The sequence below is a fragment of the Castor canadensis genome, chromosome 9 (assembly GCF_047511655.1).
Source record: "Castor canadensis chromosome 9, mCasCan1.hap1v2, whole genome shotgun sequence".
Taxonomy (NCBI): domain Eukaryota; kingdom Metazoa; phylum Chordata; class Mammalia; order Rodentia; family Castoridae; genus Castor; species Castor canadensis.
Window position 1 is genome coordinate 76,338,281 of NC_133394.1, and position 25,539 is coordinate 76,363,819.

Here is a 25,539-nt window from a genome sequence, read left to right on the forward strand (position 1 = left end):
TTAAAGGACCCTTACAAAATGTAAGCTATTTTTCCCAAGAAAATTCTCTGGTCTGTGAGCATAAACAGGAACATGTTGATCTAACTAGGAAGTAGTTTTTAAACAATAAGCCTTTCCTTCTACCCTAGGAAGGACATCCTTTTTTCAAAAATAGATGCTATTTCAAAGCAGACTGGAATTATAAAAACCACTGTGGCCCAGGAGACAAAAAGATTAATAGGCCACTTGCCCCAAATGTAAAAAACAGGTTGAAAACACAGAGGCATCCCGAAGTACTCTGGAGGAGTGATTGTATGCAACCTAACCCAAGCACCTGTCCCCCAAGAGTCTGTGAACACAGTACACCCACAATGGGAAAGCAGGTAGAGGGAGAGGACTCCGCACCTGGCTCTTGTCTGATTTATCCTTAGACTCATTCAGAACCTTTATCCTTAGACTCATTCAGAACCTAACAGGCCTCAGAGCAAACTTAAAATTCACTGAAAGCTAGCTTTCAGCTTCATTTGCTTGTCAGCATCAAGATCTCACTAACATACAAAACATTCCGCTAAGATCTTTGGAGCACTGAAAGAAGGAAACTACTCCCACTCTAAAGCCCACCTCACCCCATCCCCGGAGCCTTCATCAGGAGCTGGTGTCTCATTCCTAGCCTCCACAGGCTCTTCGTTGCAACAGAAAATAATGGAGAGGAGAATTATTTTTATCTGCATCATGAAAAAATATGGATCTTTTTCCTTGATAAGGGTTTTGCTTTATGTATAATGTAAAGCTACAGATTTAAACTGTATTTGGAAATAAACTAATTCCAGGCATAAGGAAAGCTGAGGCCAGACCTAGGTAGTAAATGTCTACGGACTTAATCACAGGAGAGAGACAGACAGCTTACATAAAGTAACTATCAGAGGTTGGTTGATCACAAGACCAGAAGTGTACCAATGCCTATGTGTCCTCCCTTGGGGATCCAAATACAAAAAGTGCAATTTATCCTCTGGGCAAAAAAAGGTCACTAGCAATGAATCACAGTTAATATCTCAACCATTATTAAAACGGACAGACCCAAGACTCAACCTCGTACCTTAGCCGAACAGAGGATGGAAGACGGATGCTCTAGAAGATGGCCATTTCCACTAACACAATGGTTACATTTTAAAGTTTCAGTTAGGAGATTTCAAACATTTCTACACTAAAACACATAAAAGAGATAGCCTAAGAAGAAGAATGTAATAGAGTGAATACAAACTTTGGAACAGAGTTCAAATCCAGGTTGTGTGGCTAAAATGATACATAGTTTCATAATAACACATGGCCCATAACCGTACTGAAAAACGGTAGCTGAGTTTAATCATCTATGAGACATGAATGCAAGTTTAATCACAGAATATATAATTTAAAGTAATCCTGAAATAGGCATATGTCACAATTTTCACAAATAAATCCACTATTTTAGTATGTGACTATCACTATCCCCCAAAAGTCTAACAAATTATTTATAGAACACATAAAGTACCCCCAAGTTGCCTGCTTTATAAAGCTTTATAAAGGTTTGGGGAGCAGTTGCTGGAGACTGAACTCAGGGCCTCACACATGCTGAGCACACAGTCTACTACTGAGCTAGCTATACCGGAGCCCTAAATCCAGACTTCTGTATCGGTTTAAAGAGGAATGTCACCCTGCGCAGTTTGTAACATCGGTGGTTAATATCCATTGCGAGTGACACTGGCTTGAAGTCTCCTATGCTTAAGAATGAGGGGGAGGGAGTAGAGCAGCTTTCAATTTTAAAACCACCACTTGATTTTTCCTCCAGAAGGACCAGCTAGCACTGCCCGGCAAACGGAAAACATACCCAAGGAGTTTCTCCTGGTATGTTCACCCTCCATAGCGCAAGTGCGTCCTATGACACTGTTAGCGGAGTGTTTAGGGCTGGCGTGTAGGCCAGTGACCAAGTGCCTGCTTGGCATCAGGAGACCCTTGCTCCATCCCCAGCACCCTCCCCGAAAGAAGCCTTTAAAAAACCTCTGTATGCATTCCACTAACTTACGTCTGAGCCCACAGACCTTCCACACTGAAGACTTCCTTTTAAAAGAGGACAGGTGACGGTACTGGGGTGAGAACTTCAGCCTCCTGCTTACTGGGCAGGTGCTTGCCACTTGAAGCCACGCCCCTTTGTCACTTGAAGCCATGCCCAACCCTTTCCGCAGCAATTATTTTTCAGATAGGGGCTCATGGTTTTTTGCCCAGGCCAGACTAGACCTTAATCCTTCATGTGGCTGGGACTACAGCCACAAGCTACCACGCCTGGCATATTGGTTGAGATGGGGATGTCTCATTAACTTTTTCCTCCAAGCTGACCTCAAACCCCTGATCTTCCATATCTCCACCTCCTGATTATAATTCTGGGATTGCAGGAATAAGCCACCATGTCAGAGGCCTAAGTATTTACATTTCAATCTTTTAACATTTTAATACTATAAGAGGCTTCTCACAGGTTTCAAGTTGCAACAGGTTTTCAACTGTCTTTGAAGGCCTAATTTCTTTTCCTCCATTTTTGGATATTTTTTCCTCTGGGATGAGATTAGAAAACAAATTAAAGGATTGTTGTGTTTTCTTCCAAAATACATCCATTGTTCAACTAATGCAGAGTTTCCAACCATCACTTGAAGAAAACCTGTTGTAGTGAGTGACTGAGCACACACAATCGTCAGACTGGCAGGTTCCATGTTCCAAAGCACTGGCTGCAGCAATCCCCATGGCGTGCCTGCAGAGCGGTGCCCAAGGAGACTTCGGCAGTTCTGCACAGCCTGTGCTTCTAGAAGGCTCACAGAGCACCATAGGCCCTGAAGGAGGACACAGCAGGTAGATGCCCATGCAGCAGGCACATGCTCCCCAGAACTGTTACTCAATCTGTGGCTTGCATCTCACTCCTACACCCTTCCCAACCATGGAGCAGCAGAGGGCCCAGCCTCAGGCCAAGTTGTGGGTGCTCCTGCTTTTGAAAAGCTCTCCGCAGCCCACTTGCAGGGACTGCTTCTTCTCTGTGCCACTGAAGTTCTTACTGCATTTGCCGCTCACACTTGGTCTGCATGTGCCTTCTGTGCTCGCTTTCCTTGCTGGGGATCACACTTTAACTCTCCATCAGAGAAGCTGCACCTTGCATGAAGATGCAGTCTCCTCTCTAACCTCCGCATCTACCAATAGACTGCAGATGCCCTGGAGGCAAAGAAAGAGGGCAACACTGCTGTGGGGTGGGGCAGGTCCGATCTTGCAGTGGGACTCCCAGTGAGAGACAGGAGGAAGCCACCTACATAAACTGAGACAATTCTAGGAATGGCCACAAGGTGGCAGAGTGAACCAACAGTCCTATCTTGCAACCAAACACCAGAGCTTGTCTCAGGAGTTAGACTCAGTGGGTCTTCAGGATCTCTGAAGAAGGGCTTGTGTCCATCAGAACTTTCTATTAACAGCGGCTTCCCTTCTATCAGCCCTGCCACAGGTATAAAAAGAGTTAAATGTTTTAATCTAGCCTCCCTGCCCACACGTCCTTGTAAAGCTCCAGGCACTTGGAGCCAACCTAGGGTCACCAGTGAAGGCACTCATCCCAGAGTTCCATCAGCACATGTGTATAAAAATGAAAGGGAAAAATCCTCGCCAGAGTATGAATCTCAATGGAATTCTTGTGTGTGTGTGTGTGTGTGTGTGTGTGTGTGTGTGTGTGGTGCTGGGGCTTGAACCCAGGGCCTTCACTTTGAGCCACTCCACCAGACCCATTTTCGAGATAGGGTCTCGCAAACTATTTGCCCAGGACAGCTTCGAATTGCAATCCTCCTAATCTCTGCCTCCTGAGTAGCTAGGATTACTTACAGAAATGAGCCACCAGCATCTCAATAAAATTCTTAACTAGCTACTTTAACCTGAAATCATAGGAAAGCAGAATACTGCCTCCAAGTTTAGTGATTTACACTCAAAAGAAAAGCAATCCTCCAGGATTATGATTTCATTCAAATGCATGTGTGAAAGCCCAGAGAAGCCTGGCAATTGAATTACTGGTCACCCATGGTAGACCCTGGTTATTTCTTCAGCCTAAGACTCTCGTAAGCATGTCTTTAAGAGACACAGTGAGTGAGCGAACACGAAGATTCAAGCTGCTCCCTGTTTGTTACCATTTCCTTGTATATTTTACACCAAAAAAGGGCATTCTTTGCTTTTTTTAAATTGAGGTTTTGAACGATTCTTACACGAGACAAAGGTAAATACAAAGCAATAAATTAACTTCTTAACACAAAAGTTACAAAATGGACTTCTGAATTACAACAAAATATACCCGTGCTTCATTTCCCCTCTACTTCAGGTTGGTGGCAGGGAGCATAACAGCAGTCAGTCAAGGGAGAGCAGGTGAGGAAGATGGAAAGCACTTCACAAATCCCAAGGGACAGACTTTGTGCGGTTCGATTCGCACTCTCAGAGTTTATCACTTACTGAAGAAAATGCACGAGTTGGATGATACAGTTCCAAAGAGGGCCACAGGCAGCTCTCACCATTAGATGGGCAGTGTCATTTAGCACATGGAACACCCATTACAGCCCGTGCTCACTGCCTTGTCCTTGGAAGAAAATAATCATGTAAGCAAGGAAACTTTATTTGTGTAGATTAAAACTTCTCATTACAAAAGCCAGCTATCTAAATTTAACCAAAAACTCATGCGTGAACAAATAGGAAAAATATCAAAGGTGAAAATCCACTCAAATTCCTGTGCTCAAGATTGTGTTAAGTGCTCTTCCTCCCTCAATGTACCTCACCACCAGGCCCACAGCTTCCAGGAACCCACCCAGCTAAGGTAACCAAGAGAATAAATTTAACAAAAGATAAATTCATCTTAAAGTAACTATCTTGTTTTAATCTCTCAGACTCCACGTGGACTTTGACTGTCAACTTTGACTGTTACATGTATACATTAACACACTAGAAAACCATTTGCCATAGTTTTTGCTCTCCATCATTAAGTTAGCAGGCAATGAATGATATTATTCTAAGTTAACATTTAAACATTTGATTAAGTACAATCATCGAAAAGGAAAACCAGCTGTGTACACACACAGATACACAGACATACACACTCCACTCTAATAAAATGATTCTCGGACTAGCTTTAATTTCAGTTTTTAAAACTCAGCTGAACACCAACCCCCTCAATTTTCCTCTAGTAATTCAGTAAAAACGTTTGGCTTGGTGTTCAACTCATTTCCTATGGTTGGTCTGACTCTGGCTAAACCTTACAGAAGCCTTGTGGGTCGGGGGTGGGTGGAGGGGCTACCATATGACACTTCGTAAACTCCCATCGCCCCAACAAGGCATGGAGCTGCACAAGCCACCCTCAGGAGGCCTGGAGGACTCAGGCAACAGTTCTTATTTTGAATGTCACAGTCCTGCAGTGATGCACTGTCTTACTAATGGCAAGGCAGACGGGTCACTGAGGACACAGGCTCTTTGGGCCTCAACAAATAAAAGGAAGTGCTCTCTGAATGCAAGAGTTTTAAATATAGAAAACTTCATTGCTGCCATTTTTCTAGGACAAAAGACAAAAATAATTTGACATCTGTTTTCCCCATCTTGAATGTTTTACTAGAGTCAACTACCAACAGTTATTACTGATTCCCAAAGTTTTGTTTTTCAAAAGGACAGGAGAACCAAATGAGAATATTCTACATATGTAATTAAACTGCCCTGCTTCATTGCTGAGAAATGAGTTAAGATGCTAAAGAAATGTAGGCACTACTCAGAACTGGTCCCTTTCAGAATTGTCCAGAAAAGTTAAGCAGCAGGACAGAGGAAGGGTTTAGCCATCTAACCACATAAATGTGGTAAGGTGGTTGGGGCCAGCTATACACAAAGAAGTTCACTATCGGATTCTGGAGCAGAATCTAGGACTTTTAAAACACGTATTACAAATATATTAGTTTTTAATCAAATGCTACATGAGGTAGCAGGTTAGTCAGTTTCTATCCCACCTTCCAAATCATGTTTTTGAATTCTCCTTTGAAGCTAAAATCTAACATTTGAAGCCAGCCTATTGATAACTGTTTTACCTCCCCACTTGTAGAGGATATAATACGCATGCGTTATAGTTTAGTTGTATATTTATGTGACACGCTCCATCACATTCATAAATAAATGGACCTGTTACGGTTGGTAACAGCAGGCTCTGAAAGCCACCCTTCACACCTCAGAAGCCCTCAGGTCATCATTACCTAAGTTCTCCAGAAATCAGAAGGAAGCAGAGAGCCCCTGTTGTGGTAAGAGTGATTACCCTGGGAAGGCAAGCCCGGGAATGGTAAAGGGAGGTGAGAGGGAAAGGCGGAAGAAGGCTCCAACTCCACAAGTTCCACATTTCCAGGTATGACTTAAGTAAGACGTGTGCCGTTTCAGAGTCAGTGTTACAAAGGGTGGCTGGGCTTGTCCATCCGTTACTGGGTCCTAGAACCTCAGGATCCATAAGGAAGAAGAAAAGAAAGCTGCAAAGTCTTCTAACACAGGACAAATTTCAAAGAAGGCTAGGGCAAGAGTTCTAAATGTCCACAGGAAAGTTTTCCTGAGAGTTGGCAAAATAAGAAGGAAAGGCAGTGTGGTGAGATCCTTAATAAACTGAAGTTATATTCTATTTAAAGAGGCCTCCATTATTTGGGACTCATAAACTTCCTCTTTTGTAGTTCTTATAACACCCTTACTTGAAATTATACTGACCCTGAGTGCTTAGGCTATTGCTCTGCCTAATATCCTTAATGGAAGAAGTTTTTTAAATGGCCAACCTTACGTTGATATCCTGATCTTTGAATAGTGGTAGGAGAAGGCAACGATCTTGCTGGATGAAGTCTAAAACCTTAGGACACTGGTGTCTCTGACACTGTGAGGAGATTCTATCAATACTGGGGTGTGGTGGCTGCAAAATTCCTGAACACTTCACCTCTTACTTCCAGTTCATAATCTATCATAACTTTCCAGAGAAAAGCATTCTAAGTGTTCATACCCTCCCCCCCACAAAAATGAGACTTGTTTACCCTTAAAAACACCTAACAATTGAACTTCTAATGGAATTTTGAGTCTTGAAACAGAATGCCTAATCTGCAGAAAATATTAGAAGCTGTTTCCAGGCAGGGTGGGTAATGCGAGGGAGAAGCCCACCAAAGGAACGCCCCTCTGTCCCCTTGGACACTGTGCAAACGGCACATGAATCACTTGAGCACACCTACCTTTCATGAGCTCCTGTCCATGAAGGAGTCACCAACCTTTCTGAGGCTGATTTGCCTCAGTTTCTTCACATGTAAAACAGGATAACAGTAGGGTTTAAGTTAAGATTTACCAAGTGCTTCAACAGTGCCTTGGCACGTACTAGGTACTTTTTTTCTCTGAGGGCCAGCTACCATGATTACTGATTTTTTTAATGGAGATCTATGGGAGAAGGGTGCCACAGAGTGAAGGAGGTGTCAATTTAATTCTCTGACAAAATTCATCTGATAAATGTGTCAGACTGCAGAGACCTCCTACAACATACTTGGAACAGGATTTTATCTTTTATTTTTGTTAGATAGCGTATAGATCTTAAAGTAACATACACTGCTACAACTACAATAATAGCTTAAGAAGCACACAGTTCAATACAGCAAAAAGCCTAGAATTAAATCTGTGTGTTATTGGTACAATGATTTATAACAAAGGTGCCAAGAACACACAATGGGATAAAAGGTACTGGAAAAATTGGATATTCACATGCAGAGAAATGAAATAGACTCTTATCATACACAAATGGATAAAAGACTCAAAATAAAACCTGCAACTATAAAACCATTAGAAGAAAAACCAAGAGAAAAGCTTCCTGACACTGGTCTGAACAAAGACTCTGTGGATATGCCACCACCACCACCAGCAAGGCTTGGTAACAAAAGCCAAAGTAGATCAATGGGAACCCCAAACAAAAGCAAAGGAAACAGTTGAAAGAGTGAACAGGGAGCTTCCCAGTAGAAAGAAACTGGTAACTCACACATCTTATAAGGGCTTAGCATCCAAAACTAGGTCAGAAACTCAACTCAGTAACAAAAACAAAAACATTAAAGATGAGCAAAAGACCTGAATACATATTTCTCAAAAGAAAGCATAAAAATAGCTAACAGGAATTTCAAAGAATGGTATCATTATAGTCATTAGGGAAATGCATATTAAAGCCACAGTAAGATCATCACTTCATACTTGTTAGGACAGAAAGATAACGGGTGCTAACAAGGACATGGACAAAAGGAAAGAAAGTCTTATACACTGCTGGTGGGAATGTAAATTATACAGCCATTATGGACAACATTGGGAAGGTTCTTGAAAGCCGGAAAACCAGCAATACTGTATGACCCAGCATTCCCACCCCTGGGTGTTCATCAAAAGGAAATGAGACCGGTTTGTTGAAGAGACATCTGCTCTCCCGGGTTCACTGCAGCACTACTCGCAGTGGCCAAGAAATGGAAGCAACCTAAGTGTCCATCAGCAGGTGAATGGACAAAGTGATACACACAGAGAGAATAAAATACTATTCAGCATGAAAAAGGAGAAAATTCTGCCATTCGCAGCAGCGTGGATAATCACCTGGAGCATATTATGCTAAGTGAAACAAGTCAGGCCAGGAAAGCCAAATAGTGCGTGATCTGGCTTTTATAGTGTGGAATCTAAAACAAGTTAAACTCATAAAAACAGAGAGAGAAGGGGTGGGGGAGGGACGTTGAAGAGCTGTCAGTCAGAAGATATTTATTTCGGCTAGATAGGAAGAATAAGTTCAAGACACTAGTGAACAACATGGTGACTTAGTTACATTTGCTGAGAATAAACACTAGTGTTCGCACCATAAAAGGCAAGCACATGAGGTAATGCCTGTCAGCTCAATTCAGCCATTAATAACCATTAATAATTACAGAAGCAATCTACCACATTAAGCTACTTATGCTAACGTGTCATTTCAACCCCGCTTAAACTTAAGGTAAATAAATACTTACCTATTGTATTTCCCCTTCTGGAATGAGGGATTTATCTTTTAAAAGAGAAAATAATACCCACATTATGTAAACTTCACGTAACCTTTACAAACCCTTACTTTGTCATGCCAGTGAGGGTTGCACCAAATATGCAAGTGTTACCCCCAAAAACAGACTACCTGGGAAGTAAAAGATTTGGCTAAAACCTGAACTGCAAGAAAAAAAATGTCTGATAGACAAGTAAACTCCTCCTCACTCCTCCCCTCAAAGAATTCACTATTATTTCCCTGAGTAAAAATGAAAATTTTACATACTAAAGAACATCTAGAATGAGTGCTTTTTCTTCTTTATCACCTTTTCGATATGCATTTTCTGAAACCTGTTAAGTCATTCAAGCATACAGAATTGCCCATGACATAATAACCAACTGTGTGTCTACATCATTTCCAATTCTCTTACAATTCACAAGTTCCCACCTTGGAAACACTGTTTACTGCTGCAGTTTCTGTTCTGCTGCCTGCCAAGTAGAATGAGAGGAGCTTGCGTTTGCACATTTCCCAATGATCCAGTTACTGTAATTTGATCTCTGCCCTTCAATTTACTCAAACTCCCTTCTCTAAGATCACCAATGATCTCTTTAAGGCAAATTTATTTTTCTTTTCCCACATGCCAAGAATTAACAGTATTTAAGCTGCTAGGAATACAGTAGCATACAAACAGACAAAAATCATTGTCCTTGGATATGACAGTCTATCAGGAAGAAGATTAGATACAGTGGAAAAAAATGTTAGCTACTAATGAGCAGGAAGCAAGTCCACAAAGGGAAGGACACCAAACACTGGAGCACCAGGCTGTCAGCTTTCCTCTTTACAGCTGCAGGCCCAAGTGCCTGCTCCTCCCGTGAGGGCTCTAAGCTAGCTTCAAGGGAAGTTCCTACTTGGAACAACTCTTGGTTTGGTTTTGTTTCCTCACATTTAATAAGTTTTCTGAAGTCCTATTACATCCCCAGCGGGTGCTTTTCATCAATCTTCAATGGCATGGACAGTTTCAGCACTCTCCTTTTGTGTGTTCTATTACATAAGCAAAATAAGGGACACAAAGCAGTGTTCTGGGTGTTTGCCTCTGTCGCAGAAATGCTCCCACCATCACCAATTTCACCTGTCACGCAGGCTTCCCCCAGCCCGGGTCTGAATGAACTCCAGCCTCTCCCAGAGTGGCTCTGCTCTCTCTATTCCCAGCAGGCCTTAGGAAGCAGCTACCTCTGCCTTGGGGCATTCCCAACCCACTCCATCTTGGGGCATGTCCAACTCACAGCCTCCAAGAAACCTTTCAGGCCACTCCATCATGCTCTCCCCTCCCCAGCCTCTGCAGCATTTGTTCAGCCTCATCATAAAGAACGTGGCATCTCTTCAAGGTTTTGTTGGCTTTTTAATGCATACAAAAAATATCCATGGGCACAAGACAACACAGACACCACTCAGCAAACATAACTGTACCCCTCTTTACTCCTTATAACCCTAGGAAACTGTTGCATTCTGGAACCTGAGTGGCAGGAAGCTTTGTAGCAAACAGCTCAACTAACTTCTCTAGTTTGACTGGTGCAGAGGTCCAGAGAACTAACAAAGCAATGAGACCCAAAGCCACCACAGAGATAAGTAAGAATGCCCATGGGGCCAGTATTTATTATCTACAAAACAAACACATCTTCCTTCCAGTCCAGCAGCCTCCACCACCCTGCTACTGCTGGCCCTCTCAGGACTGGGTTTGGATTTATGGCTCTGCGCTCTTTCCTTATATCATAAAGAGCACTGATCCACATTTGACCAGGTCCTACTACTAATTTCATTCTTCAATTACTTTATTTATAATTTCTTTCTTTTATCACCTGTGATTTTTTTTCAAATTTTCCAAAATACCCACTGTTTACACAATTCGATAAGATATTCACTATCCAACGTGCTAAAATAAAACACCCGCTCTATATTCAATCTGACATGAATTCTTCCTGACTTCAAAAACTCTTAGGCATACCCCTAATTATGTACAATTAATCTGTATTAATTTAAAAATTTAGGCTGGGGAGTGGTTCAGTGGTTAGAGCACCTGCCTGGCAAGCTTGAGGCCCTGAATTCAAAACCGCAGTGCCAAAAAAAAAAAAAAAAAAAAAACCTCCCCCTCCTAAAATAAAACTCTCTTTAAAATAAAATTTTAAATATTTAAAAAATCAAAAAATACAATCTTAGGCAAAGAGATTTATAATTCTATTTATGTATATATAGACAAAATGTATAGAAAGTTACTGCCAAACATCTGTTTTCCTCTAAAATAAAAATGGGCTGACTTTAACAGTTACAGCAGAAAACATTAAAACTATGCACCAAGTGACCCATTTTAATATATTTTGTCCACTATTATTTTACACAGAACCTGTTTATAGTGAGTCATCATTTAATTAATACCCAAATACCTTGAGAGCCTATAACAGTTCAACAGAACAGCTGGAAATCAAGTATCAGAGACAATTACTCACAGCTGGTTTTGGTCAACTGCTATCATATTAAATATGCTTATCCCACAGACCTTTCCCTTTCTCTCCTAAGGGGGTGGAGGGAGGAGAATTCCTTCAAGAAACACAGAAGACTCTTTATGTGAACTTTTTAAAAGGTTGCTGAATATATTCCAATATTGAAGATCTGGGGGGGCACATTACAGATTTTCAGCAGGGATATACTTGGGGTTTTTTTCGTGTGGCTGGTTGGTTGTACAATTCTGTGTGCTTGTGACATTTTAGCACTTTGTTTTTCTTTAATATAAAAACAGCAAACTGCGCTAAGTCATAAAATACACTGGGCATCTGTATGTTTATGATTATGGGGTTCAGTTTACTGTTTTGATACTGGGCCCAATTTATTATTTTTGTAGAGATGTCATGTCAATAGCTTAGTAATCTATCAAACCAAACTACTGGTTTCAAGCCTATTGTTCCAAACCATTATTTAAGCCATTTCCAGTATGGTTTCACTAAAGTTATATGAAAGGTAACTTACCTGTAAATAGTAACAATTACATATTATATGGCAAACATTGTGCTACTTGTCCTACATCCATCAACTCTGATTAATGTCTGCAACTCCACATGTGCATAATTCACATCTAATAATCACCAAAGGGGAAGAGATCAAAGTTTCTGAACTGCTATCCACACGAATACACACAAACTCCGTAATAAGCAAGATTATTTTACATCTGCCACAGCAGAACTTTCAAATGAGATAGCTTCATATCCACTTATCAAATTCATATTCTTGTATCATTTATATTCTTTCCTCCTCTCTCTCCCCCTTTCTCTCCTTTTTAGTAAAGAAAAAGGAAAAGGGAAAAGAAAACAACAAAAACCAGCAATAGTGGTAGCATTACAGTTATCTTAAAACCGACGCTTCACCTACAGTACAGCCTTTCAGCAATCACCTTTCCAGAAAACTAAAAGTAAGGCCATGCTCGGTAGCAGTGGATTCGGAATGAAAATAAGTACAATCATAATATACCACTTTAAAAAGAGACCTTAAGTCATCATGTACATACTATTAATTACCTCGAAACAACCAATCAGTGGTACTAATTACACTGAAGCAAATGGCAAGTTTCAAGCCTAACTCCCCACATCTTACCATGCACTACACCGCCTCACACTCATCCCCCCATGCCTGCCCTGATGCCTGATGCTGCAACCAACCCCTGTGTTTCAGATCCTCTATGACCTTTCAGTATGCCCTTCTTGGCAGCATTTGCAACTACACAACTGCTGGCATACAGTAAGCCTCTAAGTCAATGTGTTAAGTCAGTGAATTAAATGTTTCTTCCAATCCACTGGAACAGGTAATTTTAATTTTTATTACCTACCAAATCACTTGAGATTAACTGAACAGTTTCTGACATGTCTAACTGCCATTAACCTGATTTAATTTATTGTATTTAAGTAGGGTGAGCATCATTTTTAATTAGATCTTTTATTTTTGAATGTAAGTCTAAATTATTTTCTACAATAATGTAAAAATTGACATGATTCAAATTTGTATTTTCATTGAGCTTTTATAATCTTTATTTGCTTTATTCTATCAATATAAATAACCAGTTCCCCACTCTCCCCCCCCCCAAAAAAAAGCATCCACAGGAACCTCATCTAATTCCACATCAAGACAAAATACTTACTTAGCATTTAATGTTTTCACATCATAACAAAATAGTGTCTCCATGATCATCATTATGTGAAGGATGTTCAGGATACTACTGACAGCTTGGGAAATCTTCCACAATTACCATAATTTTAGAAATGTGTAAAATAGGTGAGATTCCAAAATTCCAAAATTATTGGAATAGGAAAAACTATTCTCACTCTAGAAATAACTGAACCATTTGCTTCAAACCTTCTCATAGTTTCAGGATAAACACCCTGTAGTTATCTTTACTGGAAGAGTATGGTACAACACCAAAAAGAAGAAGAAAAAAATTCAGCCATTTATACACCCCAGAATGAGATGCAGTCATCATCAGAAATGATTCCCACTTGGAAGAAAGTACTTCATAACAAAAAGAAGATTCTAAGCCAGGCACAGTGGTTCAAATCTGTAATCCCAGATACTCAGAAAGCAGAGATTGGGAGGACTGCAGTCCTAGGGCAAAAATTTACCAAGACCCCATCCCAACCAACAAAAAGCTGGAGGTAGGGGAAGAAGGGGTCCACACCTGTAACCTAGCTATGCAAGAAGAAAAGGTAGGAGGATCGAAGTCCAGGCTGCCCAAAACTCGAGACTCTGTTCAAAAAAGAAAAAGAAAAGAAAATAGCAAAAGCAAAAAGTCCTGGAGGTATGGCTCAAGCTGTATAGCACCTGCCTACCAAGTTTGAGGCCCTGAGTTCAAACTCCAGTACTGCCCCTTGCCCACCAAAAAAAAAAAAAAAAAAAAGATTCTAGGTTATACTCTACTGCCTAAACTCTTTCCATCCCTGGGTTATCTGATAGGGGAGAATATTATAACAAAAAGAATACTGAATGTATTTGACTAACCTGCAGGCTAGCACAATGGGCAAAAGATTTTGTGTTTTAGCACCTACAGCTCTAACTCAGTACATGCTTTATGAGTGTGGACGAGTTACTTCACCTGAGATTCAGGTCCCTGGGAACAATGGTGATGGGCTGTCATGAAGATGCAGCAAGACCCCTACGCGCTATTCTGACAGCTGTAGCTCACAGATGTGGACGGGATGAGGTAGGTCCTGTAATCCAAATCAGTAACATATACAACAAATCTGGATTCTAAGTGTAAAAACTCAAGAGCATGCTTCCCTGGAGACTGCAAATTATTTTCTAATAACGACAGCAGTTATCATAGATGACTTGTTTCAATATAGATACCAAGATTTTTAATAACGACTTAAAACTTTGTAAGCTGAAGGCTTGGCTCAAGTGGGGGAGTGCCTACCTAGCAAATGCAAGGCTCTCGGCACTGCCAAAAAAAAAGTTAGAGACGCATTTAAATGAGCAAAATAGAAAGTTTACAGTTGACTGTGAGTCATGTTCTCAGCATTTTTCTCTCCAGAATTTTTAATGTGTGCTCCAAAAGAGTTTAAAGGCATAAAATACATCTAGGAGATAATCTAAATTACTAATGCTGTCCAAAGAACAGTAGGAACGCTATTAAAAGCAACCATTAGATTCTTCAAAAGGTATCACACCACTGTTGATTTGCTTATTAAAGTCAACTACATCAGGTGTGAAAATTTAAATCATACGGAAGATAAACAAGTATGTATAGCAATGATTAACAAATCATCGTGATTGCCTTCAGTCTAAATTTTTCAACTCAACAGTTTCACAGAAAGAAAAACACATATTACAAATGATGCAAGATTTGAAAACATAATTTAACTATTCTTAAAGAAAATTACCTCCAAATACATTTAACATATGTTCTAATTTCAGTCTTTCTAAAACCATTTATCTCAGAAAAAATTCATTAGAATTCAATTTTACTAACGATTTTTAATCCGCATTGATCAACTCCTGAAAACAAATTCATACATATATCTCAAAATGTTTTAAAAACAAATTCGTACATATATCTCAAAATGTTTTAGAAGGCTGTACAGCAACCATTTATTTATAATTATATGCAAGATTTTTGACCACACAACATGAAATAAGGTCCTCATTCAAGTTGCCATACTTTTCTCTCCTATGTAAGTTCTCATATCATCTTTAATCAAAAGCAGTTAAAAAACTACGTATTACTGGGCACCAGTGGCTCACACCTAAAGATCAGGAGGATCGCCACTCACGGCCAACCTGTGCAAATAACCAGAGCAAAATGGGCTGAAGGTGTGATTTGAGTGGTAGAGTGCCTGCTTTGCAAGCACAAAGCCCTGAGTTTAAATCCCAGGCCCTCTTAAAAAAAAAAAAAAAAAGACTATGTATTCAAAACCTGTAACTTTAAAGGACTTTCAGGACAATGAGTTCCAAATATTTGTTCTCAAGGAATTAACAGGAGACTGGAAAGGTAAGTAGACCAAAATACAGAAGAAATTACTAGTGATTTTACCTTTGAAACCTTACCATGGCCCAGTAAACTTCACTTTATTGAGTTCCTGCCTTATACTCAAAAGCTTCATTATGAAAGAGAGGAAAAGATGCCACCCAGCTCACATAGATAGAGAATACATTACAAACCTACTTAAATCATCTCCAGGACCTCCTGGAGTGGTTCCATTAAAGCACAAAGTAGCAGCCATTCACCCACACACTTCCTACATAGAAACAGATAAATTGTGTATCATATTAAGGAAACACACCTGCCTCTCATCTCAACTCTGAATGGCAAAGTAGCAAACTTGAAGTGCACTTTCTACACATTTGCTAGTGAAAATGGTAACACAGTCCCAACACACCCAAGGGCATCTCTGAGTTGCAGGAATTTAAGGTCAGAATGAAATAGCCTTTAGGCTTGGTTCTAGCATTTGCTAGCATCTGACATCGGACAAGTTCACCAATCCTCATGGGTAGAATGAAGCAGAGGGATGTTTGGGGTTTGGAAGGGAGCTGAATACAATAAAACATCAGGCGGAAGCTCGGTGCCTGGCTGTCTCTCAATGTTAGCTGCTGTCAGCACTTCAGATAAGACCACAACCACCAGGAATGAATGAGAAACTACTCAACTGGTAAAAGGTAAATTTCATAAAAATAAGAATTGAAAATGAGAAGACTTGTGTCTGTCTAAAGTATACTTGACAGAATGCCTTTTCGTAATTAGAATACATTACATTAATGCTGAAGGAAGGTAGTTCCTTGATATAATCCCATTAGACTGAAAAACAGTAAGTGTGCAATTAATGAGTTCATTATCACATTTCACATTTAGTCCTGTAAAGTTAAAACGGCTCCTCCATCCTAACTGGTAAGTGGCCGGTTGAAGGAAGGTTAACACACCTGTGTTACAACAGCTCACACTTTCCCACAGAATCCTCACCTGATCATCTCCACAAGTGTTCCTCCTGAGCAGAGAAAAAGGAGGCAGCTGCTCCATCTGTACAGATGCTGCTCTGTCCTTACATTCACACTCAAACCACTTAAAACCAATTCTACACTTTAATGAAATGTGGAAATTTTATATTCTGTAAACTGGGGAGGGGAGGAGAACTGGGCAGGGCATGAGAAAGTACATAACCAGGGCAAAATACATCACAGAAACTGCTGAGGGCTGATGAATAAATGGTGTCCCAAGTAGTCAATGCACATTATCCTCTTGAAGTAAAGATCACAGTGATTTTGAAGAGTGAAAAACAAAGTGCCGCTGAAATTTAACTGGTCACAATATTTACACTCTTTTTCAGTAACCAAACTTGATTGAGTACTCTTAATAGACCTCTTGGAGTGGGCTGGGGGTATGGCTCAGTGGCAGAGTACTTGCCTAGCATGCACTAGGCCCTAAGTTCCATTCCTGGCACCACTGAAAACAAAAAAAAAAAAAAAAAAAAAAGAAAACCTCTAACAACAAAAAAATACCCACTCTGGGCACTCTTCCTGAAAGTATCTGTAAGATTATGAGGATTGAAACCAAAAGAAAAGAATTTTCCCCATGGAGATTCTGACAACTCATTTTTCTTAAGAGAATAACAAAGCCTGGCCGTATCTGCCATACAGTAGACCTGAGTTTATGAATTCTTCTTTCTGTAATGAAAGAAGCAAGTGTGAAATGTCAACGGCTGCCTGAGCCAGGAAAAAAAAGTGACTGCAAATAGACACTGCAATGACAAGAAGTGGTAGTAGCAGAGACAAGTGAGAGCAGTATTTGGGCACTGGACCTAAGTGAAATTCTCCACTCACTGTGACACACCAGAACTGCACACATCTCTAACCTGCATCTCATCATTAGCAAGTCCAGGGTCACACCTACAGCTTATATACTGTTCTGGGAAGACACCACAAAATAAGGTATGCAGCACACTTAAACACTGGCCATTACACAGTGCTGCTATTGTTCATTCAATTCAAATTGAACCCCCCCAAAAAAAGCCAAATAAAACTGCAACTTGAATAAGGGTTTCTAGCAAGATGGGCAAGGGTGATCTCTGGTTTCTTCAAGTTCCATGGCTTAATTCAAAAGATACTGCTAGGAAAATTTCATACGTCCTCAATAAGATTAAATTATTATTGCACAAATGGAGCAAATTAAACAGACTTAAGAGCTAGGGGGTGTAATTTAGTGGTAGAGAACTTGACTAGGATGCAAGAAACCCTGGGTTGGATCATCAAAACCTCAATTTTTTAAAGAAGAAAAAAAAAGGATTACATAAGCCACACCCGAGCAGGGCTTTTCAACATACTTTGGATGATCTCCTGAGTAAGTATCTACACTCATCTCTGAATTTTGTTGTTGTTGTTGCATTGTCTTGTTCAAAACCCTCAAGGATTGTTTCTGGTAATTAGTTACTTGCTGCCCAAAAAGAAGAGAACATTCAAAAAGAAACCTTGTAAATGATAGGTATCAGGTACTTAAAACCAAAGAAATTTAGGTAGAAACTGTTGAAATGACCTCCGACAACATTTAAAGTGCTGTCAACACAGTTCGGTAGTATTCCACAGAGGATGGGAGGTTAACTGGCTAATCTTGAAGTCCTTCTAGGTCCAGGATACCTGGAGAAGCAAAGGGAAAGAGCATGCCTGTCTTTGTTTTTTGTTCCAATACAGTCAAGATCTATATTTATACCTAATAATGCTTTGCCACGTAAGAACAATGAAAACTGAAGAGCCACTGAACTGCAGTTCCTGGAGTTTACGGGGGGGGGGGGGGGGGGGGGGCACAGGTAGCTGAAAGACAGTAAGAAGGAATTTTCTTCCTTTTCACTTTGGGCAAAAATGCAACACAGATAAACTTTTTTGTTTGTTTTTTGGTGGTACTAGGGATTGGACTCATTTAAGCCATGTACCCAGTCTCAGATACTCTTAAGATTAAAAATTATTAAAACTTTCTAGTTAAGGATTTACCTCCTTTAAAAAGAGAACGTTCTAAACTTTTTTTTTGGAGTGGGGGGTGGCATTTGAACTCAAGGCTTCATGCTGGTTAGGTTAGCCATTTCCCCAACCCCATAAACTTTTAATATAACTCAGAAATAACAAATACTTGATTTTCAAACATGATTGGGGGAAATAACCACAAGCTAGAGCGTCTACAGACATTCATTCACAGGTGGCTACCACTCCCACCTGTCCCATTCCACACAATCCAACCTGCCTGCTACTGTCACAAAAGGAGAAGAAACCAAGTAAAATCATTTGAGTCACTCAAGAGATTTTCATGAGAAGGGCAATCCTTTCCTTAACAATGAAATGCTAGCAACAGAGATAAACTGGGGCTCTTTTTAAAAGCCCAAATGAGAAAGCTGGCATTCTGACAGACAAGGAAAACCACATCAACAGAAGGTTTAAAGTGTACTGAAGAACAGGAGAATCCCTCTTCACAAATGCATTACAGCTAACAAGGGCAACAAATCTTCTAGTGGTGTAAAAGCATGTCCTTTTAAAAAGCCACACATTCATCTTGGCTCACAGACACAGTCAAGTCAAAGGAAACCCTAGAAACCATTGTAAAAGTCACAGGCTTATGATTCCCAAATCAGAAAGTTAAGAACACAATAAACACATCATTTAGGAGGATCCCACAATGATGGATGAAAACATCTCCAAATTGCTTAGTAACCACCCAGTTAGCTGGGTGGATTTTTTGCCTTCTTTTAACTACCACTTGGAACAGCACACCTCCAGGCCAGCTGTTTCACTGTTATCACAGCAGTTTCATTCAAACTTACTCAGCTATTGTCAGCAGAGAGCCTTAAAACAAAAGGCAAAGCCAGTGCTAACCTCATGGTCAACAGCATCTGCCAGTGTTTACTGACATTTATAGATATCACTAAGGTCCAGTGAACAAAGGACAATTGAGCGATATCTTTTCTTCACCTTGAATGAACAATGCACAAATCTTTAGCAGCCAAATAAAGTAAATAGCCAATGAACCAAGCTGCTTGCCAAGTGGGGGGAAATGGCTCCTGTATGGAGCCCTGGAGTAATCAAGTCTCTTGCCCAATACACATTCCCAAGCCACTCTCTAGCTACACTATAAATCATTAATTCTAGACACCAGAAATCTCTTTTCACAAGCGAACCCACTAACCTCTGTCCCTCTGAGGTAATTCTTCTAATCAAGCAAGGTATCACTAAATTCCCATTCTGTGCAATTGGATTTCTTTTTTTTTTTTCCCCTTGGCATTACCGGGGGCTTCGAGCTCTACCACTTGAGTCACTCCGTCAGTCAACAAAGTACCTCACCTCACCTCCACTATACTTGCTAATCCACTGCCTTTATTTTTCAAAACAGCAATGTTCCTTGCTTGAGAAGGAATCAAAAGACATACTATAGAATTGTCACATCTGCACTACTGCCAAACTAATTCTAGGAATGTCTCCCAAAGGATTCAGGTAGAGAACAGTACAATAATGCCCACTGCAGTGTAACTGGAGAAACAGGTAACATCACTTACGTTCCCCTACCTAGAAACTTCTCACAAAGAGGCACATTATCTCTTTGCATTAACTGTATTTCTTCTCAAGACAGAATTAGATCAATAAACACTCCCACCTTTGTTCAAAGCCAAAGGGAAGAAGAAATGTGAAAATTCTAGTCCTCTTCGATCTTCAAGACAAGGAAAAGGAAATTTTATACATGGGCAAGAAGCTGATCAATCAATACTGCTACATGAAATTCTTTATTGGCTCTAAGTGCTGTTTCTCAACTTTTTCTCACCTATGTGCACTTTTGGTAAGCCTAAAAATCTCATTGTCTCCTTACTGTATTTTCAGGTTGTCCTGATTCCCAATTTAAGAATCACAGTAGCCACCCACTCCAGTTAAAAGTCTTTCCTGTTAATTTCTATGGTTTACAACTGTAGAAGTTATAGATGTTCTGAATCCCAAATTTTAAAAGATTATACTATTGATTCAAACCTGAAGTCTATTGCTTTAAATATATAAGCTAATAAAAGTAGCTCACACTACTGATCAATCCTAGGCACACAATATACCTATGGGTCACAGATAATCCTCAGACCAACTCTGATCAAAACAAAAGTTTCTGTCTCCACCCATCTGGTCTAATATGAAATTCTTAGGGAACAGAGAAAGGAATCTGACTGAGATCTGTAATCAAATCCTATCTGAGAAGATGAGCAAGTCACCAGTTTTCTCTGAGCGTCAGATTCCAAATGTGTTTAAGAATGTGAAGCAAGAGATCTCTAAATTCCCACCTCCTTAGTTGATTACTAACTTCCCTGCTGCCTATATCCACAGACAGCTCAGTCAGGACTCAGCAAGTACACTGACAAAGCCAAACTCCATCCCTAAACTCCAGCTTTTAAGTGCTTAAGGCAGTCACCATTTCTGTGACAATCAAAATTTAAAAAAAGAAAAGAAAGAGGGTGTGGGGGGAAGAAAGAAACCAACGCAGCATGAGTAGAAGGAGTGACTGTAACCTGAGTTCAGTGATACCAAAAGTATGCATTCTCCAAAAACAAAGACAACTTTATGAGTGAAAGGAATTCAAAAGCTTGAAACACAAGACACACAAGAGTTAGGCAATAATACAATGTGCTTGCTCACTTCCTAGGGGCACTTGAGAGCTGTGTCGGGAGGAGAATAAATCAGTTTCCGCCCTTCTCAAATCCCATCTACCTAGTAAATTTCCCCACCACTTCACCAATGGACTGAATCCTACCTGCTTCTCTAACTCTGGATTGACAGAGCTAGATAATTCTGGATTAGCCCACTGAAAGCATTACCTCCTCTGGACTGCTAGGAGATAGCTTATTTAAAATTACATTACCATATACTAATGATTATAGAATCCTAAGATGCTAGGGTTAAAAAAAAAAAAAGTCCTCAGAAAGCATCTATCTGTCCAATTCCAATTTTATAAGAAAACTCAGAAGTTAACTCACAAAAGGTAAGATTCCTTAACTAATCAGTCAGTCAATGTAAAGATCCTTACTGGCTCCAGTATTTATGCACTGGGAAATCGAAACATTTTTTACAAATTAAAACAGTCCATTCTTTTTCTTCAAATAATAACTAAGCAGCAATTTTGTTTATTCTGCCAAGCACTGACATGTGTTCATCCTTCTAATGTAAGATCAGCTAATTCTCCATTTCATTTAAAAATCCTTTACTAGCAAATTTGCATAGTGTTTTCCCTTGAACAGCCTACAAATTATTCTAAGGACTAGATATTTTCTTGAAGAAACACCAAAGATCAATTTCAGGTAATTGTGGGAGGTGAGGTAGTAGGGGCAGTCAGTATACGTGTCAAGAAAAACTTCACCTTACTTGTCCTAATACTCAAAACTCCACCCTAGAAAGTCATGACAGTTGCATTGAAGAAAGAAAGAATTAGAAAAGACTTCTCCAGTCTTGAGTTACATTTCTAAGTATTAAAATCACCAAAAAGGACATCTACTTTAAGAGTCATGCTGCAATAGAGTGCCTCCTTTGCTAGTGTGAAGCCTTGACTTCAAATACCAGTTCCACAAAAAAAAAAAGAAAAAGAGTCATGCTAAATTGACTGGTTTTAATAATGACTTTGTATCCTCAAAGTAGAAATTACTTGACTAATAAGTGTGGGTCTCATTTTTCTTGGCCACAGAATAAGGAACTGTAACAGTGATTCTCAAACTTGTCAGCACATTAGATTTACCTGGGGAGGCTTCTTAAAAGTCTGGTGTCTGGACTACAGTGTGACTCAGAGGCAGAGTGTTTGCCTAACATGTATGAAGCCCAACTTCAATCCCCAGCAACGGAGCAGGGTGGGGGGTTGGCAGAATTGAGCCTCACATCTAAGCCACACTCCACATCAGACTCTAGAGGATGTAATCAGCCCTAGCAGGAGGAGCATTTTTTGAAACTCTATAGATGGTTCCATGTGAAGGAAACCACTGAACCACACGATCCCAATACTGTTCCACAATTCCACATCAGAGTCAACCCATGTCCTCTACACCAGGTACCCATAATGGTGGTGAGGGCTAAGGATGTAATTAAACTGACAGATAAAGACAAATAAAACATTATTGAAAGAATGTAGTATCTGGCCAATATAAAAGTGTAAATAATCTAAGTGACTGGCATAAAAAAGTGATCAAATACTTGCTGACTGATGAGATAACACAGCAAAACTTAAAATCAGAAAACTGTAAGAAATAGAAAACAATTCAAGCCAAGAACACACTTAAGATATATACCACTCAAAAAATGAGAATTAAAAAGTAATGATAAATGCATGAGTTCACATGGAAATTTAATTTCTGTTTCTTCATCTTTCTCTTGTTAATAGTCTCATATAGCATGGTAATTTAAAATGACATGCCAAAGAATCTTCCTCTGAACAGTCTGCCCTACCAGAGTGCATACTAGGAAAAAAGCCTTCGACATGAAATTTTGCACCGTTTACAAACATGAAAACACCTTCCTGATGGCATTCTTAGTTCCCTTCCTCACCCCAAAATAACACAAACAAAATTAAAAATATGATGTGCTTCAGAGGTGTGTACTATACTTTTTCCTCTCTTTTTTTTTTTTCAGGGGTGTGGGGTACCAGGGAAACTGGAATTTGAACTTAGAACCTCCCACTTGCTAAGCAAGCATGCTTACCACTTGAGCCACAATGCTAACCCTTTTTGCATTGCGATATGGTCTCCCTTTTATGCCCCAACTGGTGTGGAGATGATCCTAGTTTCACTTCCCAGGTAGCTGGGACAACAGGCACCCAACACCAGCTTTTCATTGGCTGAGATGGAGTCTTGTGAGCTATTGCCCAGAGTGACCTTGAACAGATCCTCCCAGTCTCTGCCTTCCCACTAGCTAGGATTATATGTACAGCCACCATGCCCAGCTTCATAAGTACTAGTCTGATTGATTCTTGAGCCCTGGGTCAGAAGAAATATAAAATTTTCTCTACTAGTGATAAGCATTAATGCTTTTTTAACAAAAGAAGATATATAAGTTCAGCAACCAAATTATCTCAGAATGGCAATGGACCATAAGCTGTCAGCCACTGGGCACATAAAAGCCAACTTTTAACTAATGCGTCTCAGAAAATACAAACGTAATATAGTATTAATTGTAGTAAAATCAGCATGTTGCAAAATGTATAGCTATGGTGTTGGAGCTCAGTCCAGCGAGACAGCATTTACCTAGCATGGGCAAGACCCTAGATTGGACCTGCAGCACCACAAAACAAGGAAAAAGTGTGTGTTGGGCTGGAGTTATGGCTCAAGTGGCAGAGTGTGCACCCAGCAAGTGGGAGGCCCAGGACCACCAAAAAAGAAAAGAGATTTCAAATGAAAAAGGGATATAAATCCCTTGACATACTTTTGTACATCAGCATATATACACTGACTTCCCAGCTTTGTCCAGTAAGGACCTAGAAGAGGCAACACCCCAGGATAACACGCGCGCCCAGCTCCAGAGCCCAGTTCTAACGGTATTCAGCATGAAAGGAATTAGGGGCCATTAGAAAAATGGCTGATTCTATGGCTAGGGTGGGGAGATGCAAGATGAGCCTGGAACAAAAGTGAAAAAAAAAAAAGCACACAAAAGTTTGGGGTTTAGGGTTTGGGAGAAGGTGGCACTTAGCAAATGAAGACAGGAGCATGCCAAAAAGTGCTCCAAAACATGAGAAAATCTGAGCAATAAAATAAGGGGATAATTTGGGTCAGACAGGTGGTGGAGATAGAAGATTTCAGTTCAAGGCCAGCCTAGGCAAAAAAGTTAGAGCCCCAATCTCAAAAAATCAGCTGGGTGTGGTGGTACAAGCCTGTAATTCCAGCTCCACAGGAAGGTGGGAGAATCACAAGGCCAGCCCCAGGCAAAAACTTCAGGACCATATCTGCAAAACAACTAAAGCAAAAAGGGCTGGAGGCATGGCACTCAAGTGGTAGAGTACCTGTCCAGTAAGGGCAAGTCCTTCAGTTCAAACCCCAGCACTGCCAAAAAAATACACAAACAAGAGTTTTAAAAATGTAATAATAAATTATGAAACAAATATACCCAAATCCATACCAATACAAATAATAAACCAAATGAATGAATAAGTAAATGGGTGAAGAGAGGCAATCCTACCTTGCAGAACAATTCCAAATGCCACAGGCAATTTATGGAGATGTTCTGTCCCTGTCTCCACAAGGGGAGCCTCATTCCCCCACACTCTTGAGTGCAGAATGAGGTACTGACTCACTCCAAAAAAGAGAGGTAAGGGGACTTTACAGAGACAAAGCTGACAGATGCTAACTGAGCCAAGTAGTCAAGGTCAACACCAAGAGTGGCAGGTCATGCCGACGGGCCCTAACGACCCTTGACACAATGTGAGCAAAGTAGTATCTGTCTTCCTCCTAAAAATCATCACCACAGTTTAATTAGAAGAAAACACCAGGCAAATCCCAATCGAAAGACAGTCTACAAAATACCTGACCATTAGTCTTCAAACTGTCAAGGTCATTAAAAAAAAAAAAAGGAAAGACTGAGAAACACAGGACAGGAGAAAGGAGAGAGCAACCATGATGACTAAAGCCAATGGGCTGGGGAACAGAAAATGCATTAGTGCAAAAACTAGTGGAATTCAGTAAGTCAGAGTTTGGTTAACAGTGATATATCAATGTGGGTTTTGTTAGTTTTTACAAATGAATCATAGCAATGATATCATAGCAGTGATAGTAACAACAGGGAAACTCAGGGAGGGATACAGATGAATTTTCAAGACTACCTTTGTAATCCTCTGTAATCTAAAATTATTCTAGAATAAAAGACTGTTTTTGAAAAATCTAGCCCCGTGTGGATAGATTAATCTAAAAAATTTTAATGTAACAATGCAAACTTTATTTGGCTTCAAGTTAGAAGATGATTTACAAAGTAGAGTGAAGAAACAGTCATCATTTTAAAAGCCTGAC

At 40.1% G+C, this 25,539-nt stretch overlaps 1 protein-coding gene across 8 annotated transcripts in view; it reads right to left on the bottom strand.

Annotated features, from left to right (window-relative positions):
* Rapgef2 (Rap guanine nucleotide exchange factor 2) overlaps positions 1 to 25,539 on the bottom strand; it is a 241,802-nt gene that overhangs the window by 178,062 nt on the left and 38,201 nt on the right. Inside the window, exon 1 of one of the 8 annotated variants that reach the window (XM_074041717.1) lies at positions 14,160 to 14,375. The exons of the other annotated variants lie outside the window; for them this stretch is intronic. Coding sequence (XP_073897818.1) covers positions 14,160 to 14,201 — 42 coding nt within the window. The 5' untranslated portion in view covers positions 14,202 to 14,375. Of the gene's footprint in view, positions 1 to 14,159; positions 14,376 to 25,539 lie in introns of those variants that run through there. 8 annotated transcript variants of the gene reach the window in all.